The sequence below is a fragment of the Amblyomma americanum genome, chromosome 2 (assembly GCF_052857255.1).
Source record: "Amblyomma americanum isolate KBUSLIRL-KWMA chromosome 2, ASM5285725v1, whole genome shotgun sequence".
NCBI lineage: Eukaryota > Metazoa > Arthropoda > Arachnida > Ixodida > Ixodidae > Amblyomma > Amblyomma americanum.
In genome coordinates, this window is record NC_135498.1 from 74,052,426 (window position 1) to 74,079,063 (window position 26,638).

General features: G+C 43.8%; 2 protein-coding genes across 2 annotated transcripts; both read right to left on the reverse strand.

Annotated features, from left to right (window-relative positions):
• Window positions 1-1,763: 1,763 nt before the first annotated feature.
• On the reverse strand, window positions 1,764-3,917 carry LOC144118684 (uncharacterized). The gene is made up of 3 exons (XM_077651537.1): window positions 3,891-3,917; window positions 1,974-3,129; window positions 1,764-1,888 (listed from the first exon to the last, which is right to left on the reverse strand). Coding segments are annotated over exons 1-3 (1,161 nt in total). The 5' UTR covers window positions 3,894-3,917; the 3' UTR covers window positions 1,764-1,886.
• Window positions 3,918-18,383: 14,466 nt separating this feature from the next.
• LOC144121419 (uncharacterized) lies at window positions 18,384-20,723 on the reverse strand. The gene is made up of 3 exons (XM_077654607.1): window positions 20,621-20,723; window positions 18,596-19,991; window positions 18,384-18,507 (listed from the first exon to the last, which is right to left on the reverse strand). Coding segments are annotated over exons 1-3 (1,449 nt in total). The 5' UTR covers window positions 20,672-20,723; the 3' UTR covers window positions 18,384-18,505.
• Window positions 20,724-26,638: the final 5,915 nt, after the last annotated feature.

Here is a 26,638-nt window from a genome sequence, read left to right on the forward strand (position 1 = left end):
TTCCCCTTCAGTGGTGGTCCATAGTGATTCATAGTTCACAAAGGCCGGACTCCCCTTTGAATCAAACTGACATCGATCACTTCACCGAGAAAGTACAATCGCCAAAGTCACTGCTGAAGAACCGTGAAGTTATGTGCGACCACTTTGAAGAGCGAGGAAGAATTTAAAGAGCAGCCTTCGTTTTTGTTATTTTAGGGCGTCGCGCGCCCCCGGAACGCGAGTTTCAACGATTCCGGCAGTTCGCCGACTAAGCTTCTCTCCTCTTAAGTCCGGATCCCCTCCTCTCCTTTCATTGCCCGCTGAGCTCCACGCTGCAACATCCCGCTCCCTGCTCAGCTCGTAACGTCCTCTCCACAATCCGCGACAGTGGCTTTATCTGACGGCGCTTGATCCGGAGAGCCGAGACTAGTATTGCTAAAGAAATAAAATAAATAACAGGTGTAGCCATCTCCGGTCGATTTCGCATAAACTGCATGCGCTGACGTCGCATATTTGTTGAGGATCCCAGACGCTCTGCTGCAGCGCCTATCATCTCAAAACGGCGGCGACCAGTCCTTAGCGGTGCGGACGTAGCGAATTTTAATCCTGTGGTTTTCGAATTTATACATTGAATTTGCTCAGCCATAAATGCGATATCTTTTTCGCAGAAGAATTTTTTCATACCAAGAAAGAGCTTGAGTTCGATGTTTACTGGCAGCATTTATGGCATGGAGTTGTCCACAGTGCCCGTTCAGACTCGGCATTTGGGCTGGGTCTGTCTAGCCAGCCAGCGAAAGGTAAAAAGAAAAACTATTTCCAGTTTACGTTCATTTTAGAACTGACAATTTCGCTAACTACCAAGCTTAGATGTATCGATATCATGATATTAGAATAACCGTCAGACACCGACTACCCATCTGCCACTTCAAACCTTAAATATTCATATTCTTCAATACGGGACCCGCCGCGGTAGCTCAGTGGTAAACGACGCTCGACAACTGAGGCGGAGTACCAGGGTACGAACCCGACCGCGGCAGCTGCGTTTCAGTTGAGACGAAACTGAAATGAAGCCCGTGTGCTGTACAATATCACTAAATTAAATTAATTTTTTAATTGGTTTTTGGGGAAAGGAAATGGCGGAGTATCTGTCTCACATTAAGGATAACAGCTGAACCACGCCGTAAGGATAGGGATAAACGAGGGAGTGAAAGAAGAAAGGAAGAAAGAGGTGCCGTAGTGGACGGCTCCGGAATAATTTCGACCACTTGGGGATTTTTAACGTGCACCGACATCGCAGACCACACGGGCCCCTTAACCTTTCGCCTCGATCGAAACACGGCCGCCGCGGTCGGGCTCGAACCCGGGAACTCCGGATCAGTACCCGAGCGCTCTACGATGTCATTGCACATTAAAGATCACTGGCTGGTCGAAATTATCCCGGAGACCTCCACTACGGCAATACGAGAGTTCCTAGGCATAACTCGAAGTCTCCTAGAAAGATGAGAACCCTAAACGAGTTTCTACTAACACTCTATGAGCATTCTGCACTACCGGTAGTGTGGTGAATGTGTACAATAAGTGTTAGTGCGACAGTTACTGCATGTAAGCGAAGTAGTAGATGCAAAGATCTCGACGAGGAAGAGCGATAAACAACATCTTCAAGAGTCACAGATGCATTTTACTCTTTGTAGAGCAAGTCTTTGAGATTAGAACAACACAAGCCTGAACCTATATTACTCACTTTTGCTCGGCATTTTATCAAAACAACTGAGCCATAAAAGCCATTTTCATTTGTACATATAAACAGTTTATTTCAGTGTGTTCACGGCCGTAAATACTGCTGCCAAATATCGATGTTGTATTGATTTTTTCTTGAGCAGTCCATATTTTCTGAGCGGCAGGGTAATTTCTGAAAAAGAAAAAAACAACGTTACAGTAATGTGTTGCAACAGATTTGTGCTTTTGAAGCCCAGAATTCGGAACAATGTACTCACACTTCTTCCTGCGGAGAAGAGTGGTGTAGTCGAAGGGAGTGCCAAGACCATAGCCGTAGTTCAGACCGTAGACGCCAAAGCCATGGCCGAGACCGTAGTGACCAGCTCCATATCCGAGGGAGCCAATGCCGTAGCCGTAGACTGGGGTAGCGTGGTAAGCAGCCAGAGCTGGGGCAGCGTGGGAAACAGTGGCGACAGCTGGAGCATGGTGGAAGGTGGTGGTGGCGACAGCTGGGGCAGCGTGGGCAACGGTGGCAATGGCTGGAGCGGCGGCCACGACTGGGGCGGACTGGTAGGTGGCAACGCGAGTCACGGCAGGGGCAGAGTAGGAGGCGACAGCTGGAGCAGCGGCGACGGTAGCCACAGCTGGGGCAGCAGCAACGACTGGAGCAGACTGGAAGACCTTAGTCACAGCTGGAGCAGCCTGGTAGGTGGTGACATGGGAAACAGCTGGGGCAGCAGCAACGAGTGGGGCGGGCTGGTACACCTTGGTGACCGCTGGGGCAGCCTGGAAGGTGGTCACTCGGGAAACAGCTGGAGCAGTAGCGACGGTGGCAACAGCTGGGGCGGCGGCCACAACAGGGGAGGACTGGTAAACCCTAGTCACGGCTGGAGCAGCGAAAGCAGCGACAGCTGGGGCAGACTGGTAGGTCGTCACGCGGGATACAGCTGGGGCAGAAACGGTGGCAACAGCTGGGGCGGAGGCAACAAGAGGGGCGGACTGGTAGACGCTAGTCACAGCTGGAGCAGCGTGGGCCACAGTGGCAACAGCTGGAGCAGCGGCGACAACTGGGGCGGACTGGTAGGTGGTGACGCGGGACACAGCTGGGGCAGCAGCAACAGTGGCGACTGGAGCAGCGGCGTAGGTGGCGACAGCCGGGGCAGCGTGAACAGCAGTCACGGCTGGAGCAGCCTGGTAGGTAGTGGACACAGTACGAGCAACGGCTGGGGCGGCGACAGCGTAGCTGGCTCCTTGGCCATAGGCGAGACCGTGGCCCACTCCGAAGCCGGTGAGGCCGGAGTAGCCGATTCCGTGGCTGAGACCGTAGCTGGCCAGGCCAACACCGTTTCCGAGGGTGTAGGCACCATGGAGGTTACCATGGAGGAAACCAGCGAAGGCGCTGGTGGCCAGGGCCAGGACGACGCAGACACGGAACTGAAAATTACACATTTCGAGAATACATTAACTGCCACTCATTTTAAAGCTTTTGAGGTGTGGCATTATGGGTTATAAAAAACCTCAAAAAAAATTTTGCCATGGCTGCAATATTGAAAAGCTTAAAAGTGCTTTCGTTAACGCTGGGTGTCTAATAACAGTATTTCCGCGTAAAGCCAGCAAAAGGCAACTTCGCATCCAGAGTGAGTTTAATTAGTATTGTCAGATAAGTTAACCTAGAATTCAGGTTCTAACTATTGGCGGGAAGATCAGTAGTATCTGAGCATGAATGAAGACAAGCTGCTCCAGCTTGCTGCGTGGACGGCGTTATAGAATGTCTCCCTTTATACAGGCAACCCAAGCACTATTAACGAATAAAAAAGAGGATATTCGTTTGCATGATTCGATCTTATACTGAATAAAGTACTCATCTCTGAATTAATCTATGTTTATTGTATGGAAGTTTTTGAAATCGGAAGTTCAATAAAAAAACACAAAGCAGTATAATTGCATATTCTAGTACATAAAGGGGTCCTAGATTACGGCTATTTTAGGATTACTAGTTTTAATAAAGTGAATAAAATTTAATCGTACCAAGAACAGCTAGTGAAATCTCATTTGCCACTCCAGCTTTAAAGTGCGCCAAACTCAATGGACTGGCTGACGTAGTTGCAAGCTAAGGACAGGTTTGTGTTGAGCTTCAATGAAGAAAGTTCCATCTTTTGGGACAAATTATTGGCAGAGGGACCACGTTGGCTTACCATGTTGATGGTGCTTGTACCGTTGGGAAACCAGAAGCTGCTGATGTCTGTGTGAGCTGGGCAAGCTTATATAGTCCTCGAGAGTGGAGTGAGAGCCGAAAAGAGAGAGAGGTTAAAAGAGTGAGTGTGAAAGTTTGAAAGGAGGACCGCAACTCTTATCTCAATTTTTATATTAACTAATGCAGGTGGATTGTTTCAGCCAAATACCATAGAAACGATTTTTTGCAATGTCAGCCCTAAAGAATGTGAACTAACCCCTTTTTTGCCTGCCCTGTATTCTGCGCTCATCGATTATTTCGCTCTTGAAGAGCAGCATTTTTTTTCTGTGTGTGGGGAAGCACAATTGACAAAGCAAGGGTAGTGAACCGGAGGTGAGCAGGATACAGCAGTCCGCGTGAATGGAAACGGAATAAAGGAGAACGTGCGATAGGGTGAAACCAGTTAGATGGCATAGCCTGAGCCGGCTCGGTGGGGCATGCCCGTCTTCGAACGCCAATGTTTCGTAGAAAATAGAAAAAAGCCGGTGATTCCACACGCATTACGTAGGTCTGTCATTTTTTTTTAACTTTATGTAAGCGTGCGTCGTGCAAAGCCGTTTCGAATAACTTGTTAAAAGGTGCTACGGGACATTTCACTTCGTTGCAGCCCCAGTGCGAGGAAAGAGGCCTGAGACTCGCGGTCAATCGGTGAATGCATTTTTGCACATCTACGTGTGCTCGGCAGGCTGGCAGGGACGGAATCGCAACAAAAAAAATGTTACTGCGAAGCGTTATTTTTGAATATGCGCGAAGTGTTCCGTTGATCGTTCCCAGTCAATTTCTTCATAGTTTTGGCCGTTAGAATTCATGTCTCCTTCTAGAGATGTCAGACACAATTTTCTAATTAAGGCTGACATTTTAAACTATTGTTTTACCGCTTAAAGAACTGTATGAACGCATTGTTGCAGTTTCTTAAGCCCGTATGGCATGCCCACAAGATATGCGCACTTCTTTTGGTTTTATCCTCACCACGGTGAATTTTTGCAATTTTTGAAGTTTTAAAAGGTGTAAAATTTGAGCCGCAAACAAAAGATTTGTTGGGACAAATCTGCGTGGGCAGAACTGGTTTACATTGCGCTTTTTCAATTTCTCCTTTTTTTATGAGCGTGTTTTAATTCCGTTCATGAATTTCATCCTCCGCTCGATTTTTCATTTTGCTGTTTGGCTGCTTGAGCTTGTGTTGGGCGGGGAGGGGGGGGTGGAGGAGGGCGGATTTTTGGAGGGTAGTCGGATGGAGGGCGGAGAGGGTGAGTGAACTGTCGAAGGAAGCTCGTGATCAGGAGGTGTATTTTTGCCGTTTGGGTTCCCGCTATGCAGCCACCAGATGTTACTTAATTTGGGGGTGCTTTCGAAGGGTGCACGCTTCGGACACACACACACACACACACCTAGGCGAACACCTGCCTTTTGCTGAAAGAGTGGTATATTGGTAAAGCAGGAAAAATCTGTCCAGAGACGCTTTTAATCATAAAATAAACAGAAAATATGTCAAATTTCCTTTACCATGAAAGAAATGAAAGCAATAAACTTGCAACAGAGCAAAATACATAAATAATTTGGCAATAATTTTTATTTGGAACCAGTTTATTCGAACGGATGTTATTATTAAATTGATCAAGCTCCATTGTTGCACTGCGCGCAGAAAAAAACATTTGAAATACTAATTACAGGCTAAGTATGGCCTAATGTTAAGATTATGATGACTCCTGCTTTACTAGGAAATATTTGAAAAAGCGTACAGATCATGTGACACACTGTAAAAACTGACAAATGCTATACAGGAAATTCAGTGAGTGGGTGTGACGTCGCAAGTATAGAGGGGTTAGGCTCATTGATGACAAAGCGCGAGAAGGTGAGAAATGTTCATCATAACTAGGACATATGAACAAGACTGATATTCATTGAATACACTCATCGTGATTAATGAAAGCGTATTTATGATGGTTCTAGTATATGCATGACGTATTACAATACGAATTAATCATATATAGAATTATAGTTTAGTCTCTTTTGGAGCATTAGTTAAGTTGCGCATCAAGTACATTAAACTTTTAGAGTGGTTTTGGTGGAAATAAAATATGTTTTAATCAGGACTTCTTAGCAGTAAATATAACGCCAATATATTTATATTATCATACCCTGTGCGAAGATCACGCAGAGTAAAGGTAATGTGAAAGTAAGAAAAACTGACTGTTAGTGACAGATAGAACCAGAATCATAGTAAAATTTTTCTTTCCAGGTTTTTGAATAGAGTCATAAACTACCTGAGGCATTAAGTTGCAGGTAATATTCCGGCGTATTAACTACCTGATACGGTCTGTAGTCGTCTGTATATAGTCATATATGTGAGGTGATATTGTGAGGTAAGTCTTTAATGTTTATCTAGAATAACAAAGGACCCACGAATGAGTGTTCAGAGACCCCAGATGACCAGTCGACAGAACAACAGTTGGTTTAAATTTTTTTATTTATTGTTTATTTTGCCGTCAGGGCCACTACGGCATTATAGAGGGGAGTGGTTACAAAAAGTGAAATAAATTTAACAAATTGGAGTTAATGAAACAGACAAGGTACAAACATGACTTCTACATATGCATTGTTAGCTAAGGCGTTGAGGAGAAAATAAAGATAACAAAATATAAAATGTATCCTTGTTATACAATGTTAGCGAGAACGTTCTAGAATAATTGATGATCGGTGATGGTGGCCGTCGAAGAAGAAAGGTGATTCCACTCATTCGATGTGCGTGGTACGAATGACTGAAAAAAAGTTTTGTTCTGCAGAGAGGGATGCCAACCATATGAACGTGGTCGAGTCTCGGTGATACATACTCAGGTGTTGAGATAAGTTCGGTACGAAATTGCGGGTCATAGCATAATTTGTGAAAAAGGCACAGACGAAAAATTTTGCGACGTGATGACAGGGATGATAAGTTAAGGCTAGATTTCATGGCACTGATACTTGCTGTTCTGGTATAGTTAGCAAGAATGAAGCGAGTATAATTATTTTGAGCCATTTGCAATGCCTGTGTTAGGTTTGATTGGCCTGGATCCCAAATTGACGCGGCGTACTCGAGCTTGGGCCGTATTAGAGTTTTATAAAGGAGTAATTTTAAGGAGGAGGGTGCTTTGTAAAAGTTGCGTCGTAAGTATCCAAGCATTCGGTGAGCGCTGGATGTTATATGCGTGATGTGAACGTTCCAAGTTAGATCAGAGGTGATGTGAAGGTTGAGATACTTGTAAATAGTAACTGGATCTAACGGTGCTTTATTAAGAGAATACACAGGAAGTTCGTTAGCGTTTCTTGACACCCCCATAAATTTGTATTTATTAAATTCAGTTCCATTAACCATAATATACACCGTGTAGAAACAGCATTAAGGTCTTATGAGCCAGGTTACGTCGTCATCACAAGCTATTTCGGAGAAAATTACACAGTCATCAGCAAATAAGTGAATGTGCGAGAAGACGCAGAAAGGTAAGTCGTTAATATAAATGAGAAATAAAAGAGGCCCAAGCACAGAGCCTTGTGTTACACCCGATTACACTGGACATTTCTTCGAAGTTACGTCATTAACTGAGACAAACTGAGAGCGGTTAGTAAGGAAAACCTCAAGCCAGTACAGAATTTTGGTATCAAGTTTTAGCTGATGCAGTTTGTAGATTAATAAACTATGACACACCTTACCAAATGCTTTTGAAAAATCTAAAAAGATGAAGTCAGCTACTGAGGAGTGATCAAGAATTAGGTGCAGTTTATGCGTGAACGATACTAGTTGGGTTTCACATGAGTATGTTTTGCGAATGCCGTGCTGAAATTGTGAAAAAAAATGAGTTCGCTTCTAAAGAGTTGGCAATCTGGGAAAAGCGAATATGTTCAAGAATTTTCCATGGTATACTGGTTAAAGAAATGGGCCGATAGTTAAGTGGGCAATGATTCGTACCTCATTTGTGAAGTGGAATCACCTTCCCAACCTTCCATTCAGCAGGGAGTGAACCTTTGTCAAGTGATTGGTGAAAAATCTTTGACAGTATAACAGAAAAATATGAATTAGTGTTCTTCAGAAGCTTTGGATTAACTAGGTCACAGCCAGGAGCAGATGAAAGTTTCAGTGATGAGATTGCTTTTTCTACGCCGACTGGTTCAATGGATAAAGGGTACATAACAGCAAAGTCGTAAGAATGTGTAGTTGGATGAGTGGCATGGGCATGTTTCGAAAAGTTGCGTGTAAAATCCTCATTAAAGATGTGACACGAATGGTGACAGGTCCGAAGAAAACTAGCAATTCAACTAACCAAATGAGGATTTTTCAGTGACGCTAAGTTTGCGGAAGAGATGACAATTTGGTTTAAAATCGGCAGTCTTGACGCTAAGTTTGCAGAATAGATTAGAATTTGGTGCAATATCGGAGGCCTTAGAAAATTTCATAACTGTGGCATCTACCTGGCATCCACATTGAGGGCGCAAGAAAGGTGTTCAAATTTAACTAATTGTGTTACTCTGAAGAAATCTTTTCTAACGCCATGCTGAGAATTCTAAAGCATAATATCAGATTCCAAAATTCCATACGTTCTGTTATACAGGGTGTTCAAAATTAGGCTTTCAATTTAAAAAAAAACAAGAGCAGTACACAAAGTATTTTTCATGGGCCATGGGACCAGCTGCACAATAAGTTAAAAATGTTCAGTGGAACCTGAGTAGTTAATAGATTTTATTACCGAAATTTTTACTTACTGTGGTTAGCGTGCATGTTTGTATGAAAACTTGAAAGCAGTGGCATTGTAAAACTATTCTATTTATTTAATTTTATTAACGCGCCTGTGTCCTGAGATATGCACGTACAAAATTTGAGCCCACGCCATTTAATTACGCATGCCATACCCCGACATTCAGCATAAGGCTCCTCCCTGGTGTGACGCAGCTGTTGCGTATTGCGCTCCGCCTGGCAAGAATGTGGAGTGGCAGGCTATAGTGATGACTTTTCGTTATTGGTCAGAGAAACCGAGGAATCACCGCCTGTTGCGGGGGGTGAGCGCTGTTTCTTCAAACACTCGCTACTTAAGTGGTAATAAAACTAGGTAGCACTCCAGGCGTCGCATGAACAAGCGCAGTGATACCACAGTGCTAACCTAGAGCGAAAATTCATGACCGTCGCCTGTACCTTCAATTTCTTGTCAGTCAAATCACCATACGAAACAGTTGCGTCACATCAGGGAGAAGCTTCAAGCCGAGCCCAGCACTCTCGCATGCATAATTACACGGTTTGGGTTGAAATTTTAGGCGCTAATATCTCAGCCACAAGCACGTTACTGAAACGGTACAAAATAAAATAGGCTTCGCATGACACTGCATCTAAGTCTTCAATATGAACGTGCACAGTAACTGGTGGAAATAAAAAGTTAATAATGAAGTTCGGTTAATTACCCAGGTTACGATGGTAACTTTACTCACCGTTTCTGGCCGCCTGGCCGCATAACCCATTTATAGTAATGGCTTTTGTGCACTGCTCCTGAAAGTGTTTTTTAATCATTAATATTTAATTTTGAACATCCTGCCCCCTTGTGGATTATGAGTTCCAACACTGCATGTCCAATTCTTTACATTAATATGATGTTAATGAACAAGGCCTGTAGTTATACAGGAGATCTTTCTTACCAGACTTGACTAATGGATGTACCTTGGCCAGCTTTCATGAAGACGGGGCCGTGTCAGTTTTCAGCGACTTGCGAATAATGACCGCTAGATATGAAGCACTCCACCACGAATACCGAACGAGAATCACTTCTCGGTATTCAATCAAGGCTGGTCAATTTTTTGCGTTCAACTCAAGAGTTCGGATAAGTATTTCAAGTTCACTAATCGGAGTGTCTGTAATCATAGTTGCCACATTAAGGATGTGCAAACGCTAGAACATTGTGGGTATCAGATGAAAATGCAGATTTAATGAGGTTATAATGGCTTTAGCTATCTTAACGGGTCGTTAGTCGTATCATTACTGATAGTGAGAGGAAAAGATGCAGACTCTGTTGGTAACACAGAGTGGCAAAAGTTGCAGAGATTGGTTTAAATTAGGTTTCCAAGCTGAAAATTGAAAAAAATGATGTTTAGCTGAAGTTGTTTTCATATGAAGTTCTGTTTTTGCCTTGCAAAATGGACAACACTGATTTGATGAGATAAACGTTTTGTGCGCTGATGTGTCGAAGAAGGCGCGATGCATGCTAAAAGTTATGGGTCATAACTCATAATTTATGTAGGGATTTTTTAATTCGAAAGCATTATATGACTTATCGGCACACAAACCGGATGTCCGGATAAAGGGGCGTTCTGAATCCCACATAACCAGGCAAAGGAAAAGAAAATTTTGCCGAAGGCGCAGGCAATTTAACCCGGGAATTTTATATTCTGAAGCGAGTACTCAACCCACATGTCACAAAACTTTTTTCTTCATTGCCTTTACTAAAAAAACACACAAAAATCAGACGAGTCGGAAAGGTGATCAGGTTTTCAGAAAACTATTCTCGCTGTGAATGGTTAAAGTTTGACGCCTTCTCCAGCGGGCTTGTCCACTCAGGTATGCATGGCTGAGTTTTCAAGTCCTTTGCTATTTCATGAACAGAACCACCAAAATATTCACGATTATCTGACATGAACATTAAGGCCGAACAGCTATTCGGCGTTTTCACATGCTATGTAAATACAATAGCATTAGCTTACCATACGGCACACGGTCATCATTCTCGACTGCCAAAAACCGAATTCCGCGGGGTCTAAAGATAAATCTTTCATAAAAGTTAGCTGTAAAATGTCCGAAAAGAAAGCCTTATCGCAGCAGTCTATAATGACATGTTCAACAGTCTCCGGCTTTCTGCAAAAAAAAAAAACAATCGACATCCCATGCTCGAAAAATTGCCTTCTACGCCATCGATTTCTTTACGCGGAGAACCCTGACATGCAGTTTAAAAGAGAACGTTCTCGCAGGATTCCGTGGAGGCATTCTTTTACACGTTTCAATACATTTTCCTCCGGGCTATTGAGTACAATGTCGGATAGACAGGAACAGCCAAGACTTCATCAAGATAACTGTAAAGCTGTTCTTTGGTATATATTCTAATGAGAATCGTGTGCTTAAGAAATGGGTTGCTAGGACAATTTGACGAAAATAACCGCACGTTACACCAGTGAAATGACGAACAGTTCCTAGAACAAATATGGGCAAAGCTCTTCCGAAGCGAACCTGAGAAACATGCGTAGAAACCGATCTTCCGACATTGCGGAAGAAGTTGAAGCGGTTTACACTTGAGGCAGGAATAAGTGCAACAAAGAAAGGCCACCAGAGCATACGCGGCACAAAAGATTCGTTCGACGTGTATTCGCACAAGATAAACGCCAGATAAACACTCCGAACTTCCTGCGCAGGTTTTGCATATTCATTCTTGAACAGTGCAAAATTACTTAAACGAATGTAATTTTTTGTAAGGTAATTGTGGTAGGTGCTGCATAAGCCACAAAAAACCGTTTCCTCTTGGCGAACAAATATCAGCCTCTAGCATATGCGTTGCTTTACGACTGTATGGTAATAAGTAGGTGTTTCATTACGAAGGAAGGCAAAAGTTTTTAATAAAAAATAAAAAGGAAATAAAAATAAAACAAGTATTTTGAATTTAAAACACGTAACTAGTTTTTAGTGCCCTGCGTAACGTTTTCCGGTTTATTTAGTTGATCAAAGCCTTTTATTCAGGTACTAAGAATATTTGTATAGTAGCCGACTAATTATTTAGCTTCACTCACGTGGCTAAGCATAAAAAATGCTTCAAAAGCGTCCTCTAGAATGTCGGTAAAAGCAGCCTCAGCAGCACGAGTGAAATTAAGACACGCATTGAAGGTCAAAAACGGCGCAAAAGCAGTACGTTTGAAAAAAGCAATGACTGCCATGTGGTCAGAAATTTCTCCCAGGATGTTGCATTCACTCCCAGGATGTTGCATTCAGCTTCACTAGGGCACGACGGCGGTTTCGTGTCATAAAAATGTGTCCGCAGCCATTGTGGAAAACTAGAAAGAGAGAAAGTCTAAACAGTGGTTATAATCGAAGGAGAATGATGTGAGGATGCGGTGCAAAAATTTGGTGACGATTGGAAGAATAGTTCATTAATTAGAAGCAAAAATGTGCAAAAGTGGAAGCGGCCAGGGCAAAAGTGATGCCAAATTTTAAACGCCGGCAGTGCAGTACCACGTGACCGGAAGTGCTAGCGGAGCAAACGCGCGGCGCCAAATTTGAAAGTTTGGAATGAAGCCCGATGGGAATTAGACGAATTGTACAAATTCTCAGGCAGATAAGGGCAATAGAGGCACAGAGGAGCAAATAGAGGCAAAGAGGAGCAAATCGAGGTGACGAGGGACGAGGAGGCGTCAATGCTTTCGCACTGCTCCAATGCGGGTTACAGCAGTGATAAGGTTTCGATACCGCATAAACTAACTCAGGCAGTCAGTTACCTCGTATGGCTCCGTCGACTACTTGTTTCAGACTGAAAGAAAAAGCAAATATTCACCAGTTCACAGCAGACGCAAGATTCTCGACCTGAGAAAGCGACGACCAATAGACGTCGGAGGCTTTTAAGTCTTTTATGAAAATTACTTTAGACAGATTCAACGCTAGTGTCTTCAAGTAGTCATTAAGGATGTGTAATTTTTTAATGCATTAAGCATATGATAAAGAATTCTGACTGCAATGAACTGTTTGTTTAGAAAATGTTTACACCAAATGTATTCAACTTCTGTTGGGACCTCTAAAACAGTAAACATTAGTTCAGGTCAAAAAAGATCTCCTGCTTTTGCATGTTGTCTATCCGTTCGTACTGCCACATAGACCAGAGGAGTGAATTCAGAATCATGGATGTCATCATGAAGCCACGTTTCCTTGACGCCCACAGCGTGAGCGCAGCGCAAACAAGGAACACATGGTGCAAAAATTTGATTATATTATTTCTACCAATACCCTTCAATACGAATAACTATTCATGTCTGCATTCCAGAAGTCAAACAGTGGAAGAGGCAGTAAACAGCGGGTCGATGGTTCGTTTAGGAGTGTATTTATGGTCCTTCTCAGTGGCAACAGTATCAGAGTTCCGAATTTAACTAACTTTGTAACTGAACAGTCTAACTGAGAACGCAAATGAAGCGTAGGTTCAGTTACAGGCCTTTGTCACTCTCCTGACCATTCATACAAGTTGCATTCCTACAAGTTCGTAACTAAGGCTGCGCTTCACTTACGAACTTTGAGGGGTAAGCATAAGAATAAGAGAATGATAAGCGAGATTTCAAGGAGAAATCTTCTGTTACATACTAATCAGAGTTATTAAATTGGAGGACGTTGTTCAGAAAAGTTGTTTTGCATAACGATATATACGTATTTCAGCTTCAGCATTTTGTGGATACGGTATCCTGTCTGCTTAATTCACATTACGCAAGAGCCCGCTTAGATGCGTCCTGGAAATAAATAGCATCGCGGAGCAGCACAAATGCATAAATAATGGGGTCTAGTAGATACCAGTAGCTAGAAATCGCCCACAATGCCAAAACGTCCCCTGGAGCAAGCTTGCATATATATATATATATATATATATATATATATATATATATATATATATATATATATATATATATATATATATATATATATATATATATATATATATATATATATATATATATATATATATATATATATATATATATATATATATATATATATATATATATAGTATAGTATAGAAAGATAAACGTATTTGGTTGCTAGAGGCAAAAATTCAAAGTTGAAAACGCTTCATTTAGCCATAGATATATATACTTATATATATATATATATATATATATATATACATATATATATATATATATATATATATATATATATATATATATATATATATATATATATATATATATATGCTAAACATTGGGTAATCCACTTTTCGAAACTATCCACAGGTAAAGCTGCCGGTGCAAGAACGCTGGAAAAAGCACCCGTTTTGCATATTTATATTGGGCTTACTGTAGAGTCTTTACAGGAAATATAAGATAATATGAACAGAGCAGGAATGACATACGCCTGTAGCTTCCTTCGAAGAATCCAACAAATATCCTCTCACGACCATGTCCAACTTGAACAAATTGAGAAGAAAGGATAGAGTTGCCTAATAGGCATACCAATTTGAAAATGGAGGCTTGCCGATTTGCAAAAAAAAGAAAGCCGTGATTCAGGGTAGTCTACAAAGAAGAGGAAAAGTTGATCGTGCCGGCACGTGAAGCACACAGGGCGGTGGCGGACGCCGAATGCTCTGACGCGCTAAATGAAGCGAAGCGAATAGTGGCACCGGTTCGTCAAGAAACGCAACCAGTCGGGAAGACCAAATCCACTGCCCTGCCGGAAGACCGGAAGCTGGCCAAGAAAGCGGCATATCCAGCACCGAAGGACAAGGCCGACGCCAATTGAATGAGTGCGGTCGCCACCATCTGTGAACCCGTTGAAAAAAATGGCAAATGGAAAATTGCATTTGTGTGTGTAACCGCCGCGGTGGCTCAGTGGTTAGAGCGCTCGACTACTGATCAGCAGTTCCCGAGTTCGAACCCGACCGCGGGGGCTGCGTTTTTATGGAGGAAAAACGCTAAGGCGCCCGTGTGCTGTTCGATGTCAGTGCACGTTAAAGACCCCCGGTGGTCGAAATTATTCCGGAGCCCTCCACTACGGCACCTCCCTCTTTCTTTCTTCTTTCACTCCCTCCTTTATCCCTTCCCTTACGGCGCGGTTCAGGTGTCAAACGATATATGAGACAGATACTGCGTCATTTCCTTTCCCCCAAAAACCAATTATTATTATCATTATTTGTGTGGGGGGGTGAGGAAATGGCGCAGTATCTGTCTGACATCTCGTGGACACCTACACCGCGCCGTAAGGAAAGGGTGAAAAAGAGAGCGAGAGAATAAAAGAATAAAGTGGCGCCGTAGTGGAGGGCTCCATAATAATTTCGACCACTTCGGCATCTTTCAGCTGCACTGATATCGCATAGCACACGAGCACCTTTTCCATTTAGCCTACATCGAAACGCGGCCACCGTGGTCGGGTTCGAACCCGGATACTCCGGCTCAGTCGGCAAGAGCCTTAACCACCGAGCCGCCGCGGCGGGTTCTCGAGTGCTTTCTGCACCCTTTGAGAAATATATTCCAAATATTCGCCTGCCTGACAGAAAGAAATAGAAGAAATTTTTGCCTCTCGTGTCGCAAGTCTGGCGTGTTTTAATCCAGTCACACCATGTGTAAATAAAGCACATTTCGCCATTGAGATCTATGCCCATCGGATGACACTTAGAAGTATTCCATAGCTCGCCTTCATTTTGCTTTCAGGAGGTTTTTTCATTGATGCATTATTGACAACAAAGCGGTCTTGACACGTATTGGTCCCCGAGCTCCAGTGAAAACAAATGCTGAGTGACCCTCAGGTGCACGCGTGCTTATATTTGAGTGTTCTGATGACTGCCGGTGAATTGATGACTGTTAAAAGAACATAGGAACTCCTGATAACTTTTTGAGGTATTAGTCCTAAAACACCATAGCACAACGATAACTGTCTAGAAACAGACAGATTTAGCTCTCTGTGAGACAACCACTCCAGCTTAGAGGTTTGGAACTGTCTTCAAAGCTACTTATACGTTTCTCGCCGACACAGTTCTTGCTGCAGTACTCAAGTCGACAGCCTTTTGTACCTGAAGAGCGAAAGCGCCTCAGATAAAATACGGATTGAGCATTCAATAAGTAAGGCCAGTATATAAGCCAGCCTGAGCTGTCAGTGCTTAACAAAGAGATAGTTTAGTCCCTTACGATGACTGTTGCTTTGTTACAGCGTAAGCTCCTTTGCATTATTTTATTATTTGTTGCAAGTGCGTTCATTGAATTCGAGCTTACGATTCAAGAATTAAAATGGTGGCCTCTGGATGCACGGTCTGCAAATGTGTTCATCCGTCTACGTCCCGCTCTTTGTGGTGCTAAATTGTTTCTTTTATCTTTGATTCTTCTGCACCCTAACAATTACTATTTGCCTTTGCTGCGGCAGCCACCTTTCTGGGCGTCAGAGGTCCTGCAGCGCACTACAAAAACTTACACATTAGGTCAGCAACTGCCTTCTTTGTCGTGCAATACCCACGTCTAGCGCTCAAAAAACGCATCGTAAAAAAAGCCGCAGTGGACGCACGAACGGAGTTAAGTGGTGAGCTCTGTATCTCTTCAGTGTGCGTATACGCTTCCAAATAGAGAAGTATCCAAACTGAGCAGCGCTAAAATGTTGATAGGACATTGCACTCAAGAAAAACATAGATCTGAATGGAATCTCTTGGATAACGAAATGAAAGTATAATGCTCCTCATAATGGACAGGAACCATGCTTTAATGTGAACGAATTGTTTTCCCGGACGTTCTGTGAAATTCTTCGGGGTGCGTTCAATACGCGGGGCGAAACATTCAGAAAAAAATTTGAAGCGCTGAAAACAGAACAAAAGGAAGGCTTGATGTGTAAATCCTTCAGCCATTACAACTGGCCTTCTAAAGAAACCAAAACGCATTCTGTTGCATGGTCCCGAGCTCGAGGACCTAGACAACAAATTTTGTCTTAAACTCGCACAGTATACCTGGCGCTGCGGTGCATAATTTTATCCCTACTGAATACAACTACAGTTCTCGCTAGCGCAACAAACAGCATACATAACGAAGCCCAACAGCAAAAAGTTGCTGCAAAATTCAGGGGGCACTTTGTTGACCTAACGTTTGTTTAGGCTAAAGCCTATAGCGCGGTGTTGCTGCATGTGTCACTGATGTGTCGTTAAGATGTTAAATAAGTACATAATTGTTTGTAAATCATAAATTGCGGAGGCACTGGAGGGGATTTTGGAGGCATCCATCTGATTCGACGCATTTTCGCACTCTCCAGCGTCCTAGACAAGAACTACATATCCGTTGGCAGTTAGTACTCTTTAGCACGCTCAGCAGCTGAACGGAAGGATGGTGGTTCGAATCCCACCGTGCATAAAGATTTTTTTTCGTACCGACTTCAAGAGAGTAACGGACGCACGGACGCGAGCATGAGCCATTAAAGGCTTTCGCCTTAATATGACCGATAAGCTAAGCGCGGAATGATTTGAGACTGCACAGCAGCCGCATTGCTGTAGCAGCGTTTCTATAGCCAAATCGCAGCAGGAGAAAAGAGCTATCGCTTGCCGCCCTGCTCAAGAGCGTGAAGACCACTGTCGCCGCTTTGTCCTGCCGTGCGCACTGTCTAACGGGAAGGCCGTCAACGCAGGGATTCCACCAAGCAACGCCGTCAGACAAAGGTTGCTGTGAACGCCAGCGGCGAAAGAGACATGCGTTAGAGTTCGCAATAAACACACGTAAATAATCGTGCATTGCCCGACTGGGCACAACCGATAGCAAGGGAAGGAAGGTGGGAGAATGGGCCATAATTGATCTTTGTTACACCAGCTTGGTCGACTTTAGCACAGTGCGGAATTTAACAGCTGTCGCTGAATAATGCTCTCAGTAGCTAACGTTAGCAATCCTGTAAATTTTATTCTGCTGCATTTTGTCCTGTTATTCATTACACGTACGGATATATATATATATATATATATATATATATATATATATATATATATATATACGACAGCTTGTACTCCTTATTGTATAATTCTTCTTAAAAAATCCAAAAAATTTCTTTCGAATAAACTCAATATCATAGACACCAAAATACGTGAGGCATCTGCAGAAATCTAGACCCCGTTTCCATACATTTTACCAAATCGGTATTCTGTTACTGAGTTCAACTTCTGACCAGTGTTCTTATAATTGAGGAAAATATAATGATCTCCTTTAAAATTAATTTTAACATACGCAGAAGGAGCAGAAAATCGATTTTTACTAAAAACATTAATTCGAAAGATTTGTCCACATTTCACTTGAAACTGACCGACCAAGTGATTTCTTCTTGACCATCTGGCACAAGGTAGAAAGAAAATAAATATTACACATTATGAACTTAACACTGCACTAATCGTTAAGATTTTATGTTTCATCATCGTGAAATTCGGTTAAACATCGCATGCTGCCTTGGTATTTATACTATTCCTTAATGACCTGCCATAAGAATTTTCCCCTTATACTTTGGGAGTTTTCAGTAGTCAGGAACATGTAACGTACACGGCGCCAAAGGTATAAAAACCTATTAACAAAGTTACTAAAAGATAGCGAAGTTCTCGTTTTTACAGAACTGCACAAGAAATAGAGATTGACCGCATCTTTAAGAAGCTAAGTTGTATTTTACACGTTCCCAAGCACATTCTAAAACCAGACGAAGGAAAGCGTAAAGATATATTCTCTTCACGAGTTATTGTATCCAAAGAACTCAGACAAAATCCAGTTTTCTATGTACATTTGAATAATTTATTTCGGCTCGTTCATTGACGCAATACCATTCACCAAATGTCGATGTTGACTTGATTTCATCTTGAACGGCCGGTATATTCTGAGCTGTAAAATATTTTCTGGAAAAGAAAAGAAGAAAGAACGTCAAAGTAACTTCTGACAATAGCCTGGTGCTTTTTAAGCGCGGAATTAGTTGAAAATACTTACACTTCTTCCTGCGGAGGAGGGTGGTGTAGTCGAAGGGAGTGCCAAGACCGTAGCCGTAGTTCAGGCCGTAGACGCCAATGCCATGGCCGAGACCGTAGTGACCGGCTCCGTATCCGAGAGAGCCAATGCCGTAGCCGTAGACTGGAGTAGCGTGGTAAGCAGCCAGGGCTGGAACAGCGTGGGCAACCGTGGCAACAGCTGGGGCATGGTGGAAGGTGGTGGTGGCGACAGCTGGGGCAGCGTGGGCAATAGTGGCGACAGCTGGAGCAGCGTGGGCAACTGTGGCGACGGCTGGGGCAGCGGCCACGACTGGAGCGGACTGGTAGGTGGCCAAGCGAGTCACGGCTGGAGCAGCGAAGGTGGCTACAGCTGGAGCAGCGGCGACGGTGGCCACGGCTGGGGCAGCAGCAACGACTGGAGTAGACTGAACGACCTTAGTCACAGCTGGAGCGGCGACGGCAGCGACTGCTGGAGCAGACTGATAGGTGGTCACGTGGGAAACGGCTGGGGCAGCGGCAACGAGTGGGGCGGACTGGTACACCTTTGTGACAGCTGGGGCAGACTGAAAGGTAGCCACACGGGAGACAGCTGGAGCAGCAGCCACGGTGGCAACAGCTGGAGCTGCGGCAACAACAGGGGCGGACTGGTAAACCCTAGTTACGGCTGGAACAGCGACAGCAGCGACAGCTGGGGCCGCCTGGTAGGTGGCCACGCGGGAGACAGCTGGAGCAGCAGCGACGGTGGCAACAGCTGGAGCTGCGGCAACAACAGGGGCGGACTGGTAAACCCTAGTCACGGCTGGAGCAGCGACAGCTGGGGCAGCCTGGTAGGTGGTCACGCGGGAGAGAGCTGGAGCAGCAGCGACGGTGGCAACAGCTGGAGCGGCGGCAACAACAGGGGCGGACTGGTAAACCCTAGTCACGGCTGGAGCAGCGACAGCAGCGACCGCTGGGGCAGCCTGGTAGGTGGTCACTCGGGAGACAGCTGGAGCAGCAGCGACGGTGGCAACAGCTGGAGCAGCGGCAACAACTGGGGCGGTCTGGTAGGTGGTCACGCGGGACACAGCTGGGGCAGCAGCAACGGTGGCGACTGGAGCAGCGGCGTAGGTGGCGACCGCTGGGGCAGCGTGAACAGCGGTCACGGCTGGAGCAGCCTGGTAGGTGGTGGAAACGGTACGAGCAACGGCTGGGGCAGCAACGGCGTAGCTAGCTCCTTGGCCATAGGCGAGACCATGGCCGACTCCGAAGCCGGTGAGGCCGGAGTAGCCGATTCCATGGCTGAGACCGTAGCTGGCCAGGCCAACACCGCTTCCCAGAGGGTAGGTACCATGGAGATTACCATGGAGGAAACCAGCGAAGCCGCTGGTGGCCAGGGCCAAGACGACGCAGACGCGGAGCTGAAAATGATGAAAAGAATATGTGGCAAGCCTGACGCTCCATCTTCTATTATGCGGAGTGTCATATATTGAAATGCAATAAACGTGCAAAAGATTTTTCAGCTATCTATAGGTACAGAATGCTTTTAAGCGCAGTACTAGTAGGTGAAGGATTGGGTCATCACACTTTGAGGGTTGCTAAAAGCAGATTTTGGCTTTGGTTCTAGCTATAGGCTCATTTGGAGAACCGAGAAGTAGGACGACCTCTGAGGGAATAAAAATTGAGGTTCATATGAGTGACTCAAGGATGTGCAACGCGCAAGCACATGGCAAGAAAACAAGGCAAGCTATCTGTTGTGAGCATCTGACTTTCTTGATTTTCTCCGTTCATAGGAAGGAATCCAGTGTACGAATCAGCTACTAAATTATTTGTGCGTATGCTTTCCTATTTTAAGGTAACTATTGAGAAAATATGGAGTGGAGAACTATTGTGCAAAAATTAGGAGTGAAATTTTTGGGACATTATAACAGTAAAAAGGAACAGGAGCACGATTTTGGCATTTCAGCTTTGTAGGAGATTTTTTTTTTAGCAATATGGAAAGTTGCCGCAACTTTCGCTTTAACTTTATAGACAGACCGCTTTGGCTTACCATGGTTATGGTGCTTGTAGCTGTGGCAAACCGGAGGCTGCTGAAGTCCATGTGAGTCGAGGATGCTTATATACGCCTCGTGAGCCGAGTGAGCGGTAGAGAGGGAGAGACTGAAATTGAGAGAAAGAATATGTAAAATAGGGGCAGCAAGTATACTTACACCTTTTCGTCACAGTCTTGGCGCGTGGCCTCTCATATGCGACAAAGAAGCTGCGTAACGCAATACCAGGTTGAAAGAATGCGGACAGAGTTTTCCCTTCGAGGCATTATGAGCTCATGTAGAGCTCCCTTCCCCTCATGAGCGGTTCTTATTGCTCTTGATCCGAACAGCGGCTCCTTTTCTTTTGTTTTCTGTCGGAGTGACTGTGCCCGCACAGGCGATAAAACAAGGAAAGTGAACCGGAGGTGAGGAGGAGAGGCGGTCACCGGCTGACGAGGGAGATTTGGCGGAAGGGAAGCCAAGCTACTTGGCATAGCGAGAGCTGGCGCTGTGAGCCGTGGATGTTCTCCGAGTGATTGGCATCGTGGAAAGTGAAAAGGGCGAGAGGCCAGCATGCATTATGAGGCTCTCTTTCCGTTTTTTTTACATTTTCTCTTTTGTCTATGATAGCGTGCGTCGAGTATGTGCATTCGAATAATATCTAGAAAGGACTACGCGATTTTCGCTTCTTTGCGAGTCTTGCTCGGGAAAATACGCCTGAGAGTAGCGGTTACCCAGGGAAGGTATTTTTTGCGCTGTTACGTCTGCTGAGGGGCCAGGAAGGGCTACAAGGGACACATTAGCACGTTTCGTAAAACGTTACCCCGGCATACAAATTAAGAATTTGGTTGAGTATCCTGACATAATATATTTTATAATGCATTCGGTTAGATATGAAGGATTTTCGGATTTCAGGGGTCAAGTGTGATTTGGCGGTTAATGAGAGGGATCAGAAAATTATAACAGAGCGTAAGGCATAACCACAGGTTATCATTGCGGCAGTCTGCCTGGTCGCTAAGTCCAGCCGACATGGAACTTGCCCATCTGTTGAATGGTATGCTTATTCCAACTCCGGCGAACTTCAGCTTGTAATATTGAATTATAAGCAACACAAAATCCAACCACTTCACTTAGTATTCAGACAGCGAAAAAATCTGAGAGAGCGTGCTTTAAAAACCTTAGTGAATGAAAAAGGGAAGCAGTTGAATGTGGGGGTACGCAAAGCACTAAATTCGGCTGGGACACCGAGTGCTATGGACTGCAGTACTCAAAGCGGCTGGTCACTGTGGCCCTCAAGACGAGAAGAGCCAAGGGAGCTCGCCGATACTGAGTAAAAAAGTTCTGCCACCACCATATCTGAGCATTCTTAGAATGCGCTACACCTATTCTGCAGTGCCTTAAATGCTTAGAACTGCCATCTACAGCGAGGTACATTGATTATTCAGCCTGCTTTCGCTCATGTTAAGCGCCGTAACTTTTCCCAGCGGGTGTAACCTGAGCCTATTCTGATATTACCGAGTGCAGTGCGAAATAAAGGACGCTACTATAAATACTCTATACCTCGCTCTCCCTCTGCTTCCTAGTAGCCTGTACGCTGTCACTTTGATGAATCAGTTGTACTCTAGCGTCTGGTGGCACAGTGGCGCATTCCACGCATGTGTTGCGGCGCTATTTTTGGCTGTCTGCTTACGTACTATATCCTGCTTTCTACACTTTCAGAACACGTTTTCTTTCCTAGGACCCTCCGCAGTGGCTCAGTGGTTTTGTTGTTCGGCAGCTGATTTCGAGGTCACGGGTTCGATCCCTGCCATGGCGGCCGTATTTCGATGGAGGTAAATTACAAAAACGCCCTTGTGCAGTGCGATGTAAGCGCAAGTTATAGCATCCCAGGTGGTTTAAATTATCTTGGAGCCCTCCACTACCTCGTGCCTCGTGACTCACGTGTCGCTTGAGGACGTTAACTCCACAATTTGCAATTTTAGTATCTATGCAATAAATGTAAAGAAGAGTTCGTCCTCACCGTATGCGCCGTGAAGCGCTTACAATGTGAAACCCATGGCCGTGCTCACATTGCTTCGTTATGCGAACACCTCAGACAACTAGATCTAGAAGATTTAAATATGTCCGTTCAATGATAACTGTATTTGCTAAGCGTCAGTACTGAGCAACCAACTGTAGAAGACCTGCTTGTAGATCGATTATTTTACGACTGGTAGTTTAGGACTGGTAGAATGTGTAAGGAAAGAGAAACGCGTGGTTGAGTTTTAATTCGTCAGTTTTCAAACAGCTTTATACTTTGATCACCATCTGGAAACGAGAGAGTTACCCATTTCTAATGTAAAGCCCCACGTTTAGGACATCTTCAGGAGAGCCGTGATGGGTTCTTCTATGCGTCTGACTCGATGAATTTGCGTGGCAGGAGTCAAGTAGGCCATCTTTAAATATCAACTGCATAAATGACTCAGATCGAAATCAGAACAAACCTGCAATTCTAGAGACTAATTCGTAAACTTTCCTGTGCTGTCCGTAAGGAAGAAAGAACACGCTATAACGAAATGGTAACCTTTCTTTATTAGTAGAAAGTGAGTGCCTTAATACTCTATAATTTACTGTGCTACTACTTTTATATCTCACTGTAACGTGTAAGATATATATGGCCCCTTCTCGACGCAATGTGTGGATGTGTGTTCAGACTTACCCCGTTTTTACATCCTTAAGTTATTCACAGTTTTACGGGTGATTTATCCAACCCTTCTTGCCACTTCTTACTGCGGCAGTCGTCTTTCTGAGAGTCAGGTTTCCTGTAGCACTCTTCCAGAGCCCACAGACAGTGAGAAGAACTTTAACTACTACAACACCAGGAAAGCAAATGATGGCACCCAGTATGACGAACGCACAGTGGAAAAATTATCGTAACGTGGCATGCAAGAACATAGGTCTAAATTTAATCTCAAGCAATACACAACAAAGGCGCTTGTCTTGAAAATCCCGTCGTGATTCTCTCGGTTCCGTGTCTATTTCATTTTTCTGCCCCCTTATTGATTCTAGCTACCGCTTGGGATGAAAGCGTACACATCTAGCAAGCAGCGTCTGTCGCCACATTTGATAGTGAAGATGTGGCTCACTGCCAAACAGTGGAAAAAACGCGAACAAGTGGTTACGAGAGAAATAATTTTAGACTTTAAAGCACACTGTCGCCAATTCACGCTGTACCGTTTGCAGGTCGTCTACTTATTATTGCATAACGCTTTCATAAAAATATTTGTCTGCCTGTTTTAGTAGCCAGCGCATTCTGCCACCTGATTTGAAGTCAGTATAAGCCAGATATGTAAGCAAAAAGGGTCGTTAATGTGCGACTCCCAGCCGGCGTTGAACTGTTCTCGTCTCTAGTTTTCTGACAAAAGTCGCGAGAAATACAAGAAGAGATTTCCTGGGTAAAGAAATGTTTAGTCTATGTGGTCATTCGAGTTGGTTTGAAGCTTTCTGTTAGCTGTTGCACTATATTTATTATGCTACCCCCCCTTTCTAGGTGAAATGTTCAAGAAGGGTTTCGTAGAAGGTATATCTGAATAATACTTATTTAAAGAAAAAACTTAGCACACAGAAACATTCAAGGCTTTTCCACCCGGCTTGTCACTTTTTTTTTAACTTTTTGAACCCTTGATTCGTCATCAAGCAGTGATAGAGTTTTCTCAGCACTAATTCATAGCTCTTAGCAAAACTTAACGAAAGAAAACATTCTGTATAACATCCAAAATAGACGCTTTTTATTTAAAATTTGAGTTACCGCAGCGAATATTGGGAGATGAAACGTACCCCACTAATAAATTTCTAGATATCACCAGTATCCATTTCTGACCGACATCTGAAAAGAAGTGGCATGCAAATAATCTTCATTCTCTCACATATCAAGTTTTATGCAGACGTAATTACGATGAGTATGTTTCTTTTTTTTCATTTGAAGCACGAGTCGCACTTATATCTGCCGTGATGTCCGTTATTTGATGTCTGCAAATCGAATCAATATCCATATTTTTGCGGACATGTTTGCAGCCTAGTTGGTGCATTACTGGAATTCTGTTTTACCACAGAAAGACAGCACAGGAGAGAACGAACTTGACGGGAGAGAGCGCTATATTCAAGTGCTCTTTTGGTGTATCAAAAATATAGACTTCTAAACCAATATTGACGACGAAATGTTCAACTCAAGGAATTAAAGCCAAGTTTAATATTGTACTACAAAATAAGATCAGAAGCATGAAACAAAAAGGTACAGTGTCGCGTTAATACTTTCGAGCATTTCCGATCTGTGTTAGCCGACGAAGCGAATTTGTCCTCACTTATCTAAGAAAAAGAAACGCAAAACATTCTTCGTCTTCACAGCATAAAACATCGCCTTCTCTGTTAAGAAATTTCACAATTTAATTGCTGACTGCAGCCTGAATCTCACTGCTGCCATGTTCCATGCGCTTTTGCGTGCACTGCTTTCAGGATACGAGCAAATTTCCCTTTGTTATTCCGCCATCGCTCAGCAGGATGCACACGCAGCGACCTCTTGCTATCTTTCCTCCCTTGTTCCGGCTTCATCGCTCTTGTTGCGCAACTTTCGTGCAGTTTTTTTCTCCGGCCTACGGTGATACGTTTCGACAGCCACATTAATGGAAACTTTCGTCGAACGGCCAAGCTAAGGAAGGCTTTTTATGTGACTTCGAAAGTTGAAACCCTAAGCACGCCTTCTACGTTAGACAAAGGCGCTGCTTCTTTTTCAAGTGAAATCTTGCGTCATCTTCGCTACCTTTTGTTCACCTAGCGGTTGGTTTTAGGACGATAAAGCGCACTTGAACTGTTGTAACGCGATAAACCTGCATAATAAGTGCTGCAGTGCCACTGTTTCAACGCAAAATTCACCACTTACATTGAAAAAAAAAACAGAAACGACGTAAACGTGCTGTGCGATGTCAGTGCACGTTAAAGATCTCCAGGTGGTCGAAATTATTCCGGAGCCCTCCACTACGGGACGTCATTCTTTCTTTCTTCTTTCACTCCCTCCTTTATCCCTTCCCTTACGGCGCGGTTCAGGTGTCCAACGATATATGAGACAGATACTGCGCCATTTCCTTTCCTCCAAAAAACCAATTATTATTATTATCAACCGTTAAGGTTGAATGCACGGTATGGGCATGGGAACTGGTAAACATGTAGTATTCCTCAAGTGACATCATTGTCACTTGGACGCCGTGTATATATATTCATGCTGCCCCCGAATTTCAAGGCGAGAACCTTTCATGGCTCATGAGTGTGCGCAAGACCTGTACGCAGGAAACGTGCACAATAAAGGTCCACTCTACCTGCCCATCAATCGGAATGAAAGAAATTTAAAAAATTATTAACAATTAGGTAAAAAAAATAAAATAAAAGATGCAAAGAAACACGAAATGAAAAATGAAAATGCAGAAATAAAACAGCAGAAAATTAGAGTAAAGCAAAAATAAAAGAACAATATAAAATAAAGAAATAAATGAAACATGAAGGGCTACAGAAAGGTCAGGGAAAGGCTTTCGTATTTCCGCTCATAAGCAGGCTGGAGGGCAAATTAATTTTAGTTTGAAAATAGTATTTCAACCATAAAATGTTGCCCTCTCCCGTTCTCAGCCAACTGAGGCCGAAAATATGTACTCGCGCCTCAATCTATCTCTACATTCTGTGAACGATGACTAAGGGAACCAATCTCTTATCAGATTTTGGAAATGCGTTGGTCAAAAAAGCGCAGTGCAGGATAAAAGAACTAGCAAAAATATTGCTTGAAATGACATGGCTACTAGAGACAGTGACTACTTGGATTAGAGCGGGTATCAAATTGCAGTCCAGCTCGAAACATCGCTTGCTTACATGCAAGAAGTAAAAATTGCATCGATGTCACAAATTCTGCTTTCAGGAAGTTCAAAAAACATGCGCTGAGCATGTGTCATGAAAGGAAATTACGGACGGCACTTAAGGAGCTTACCTGAGGTCACTTAAGAAACAAAGGACACCAACTC

Coding starts and splice junctions, on each gene's coding strand:
- LOC144121419 (XM_077654607.1), bottom strand. CDS start 20,671: ATGGACTTCAGCAGCCTCCGGTTTGCCACAGCTACAAGCACCATAACC. Junction 19,992..20,620: donor CTACAAGCACCATAACCATG/GTAAGCCAAAGC, acceptor CATCATTTTCAG/CTCCGCGTCTGCGTCGTCTT.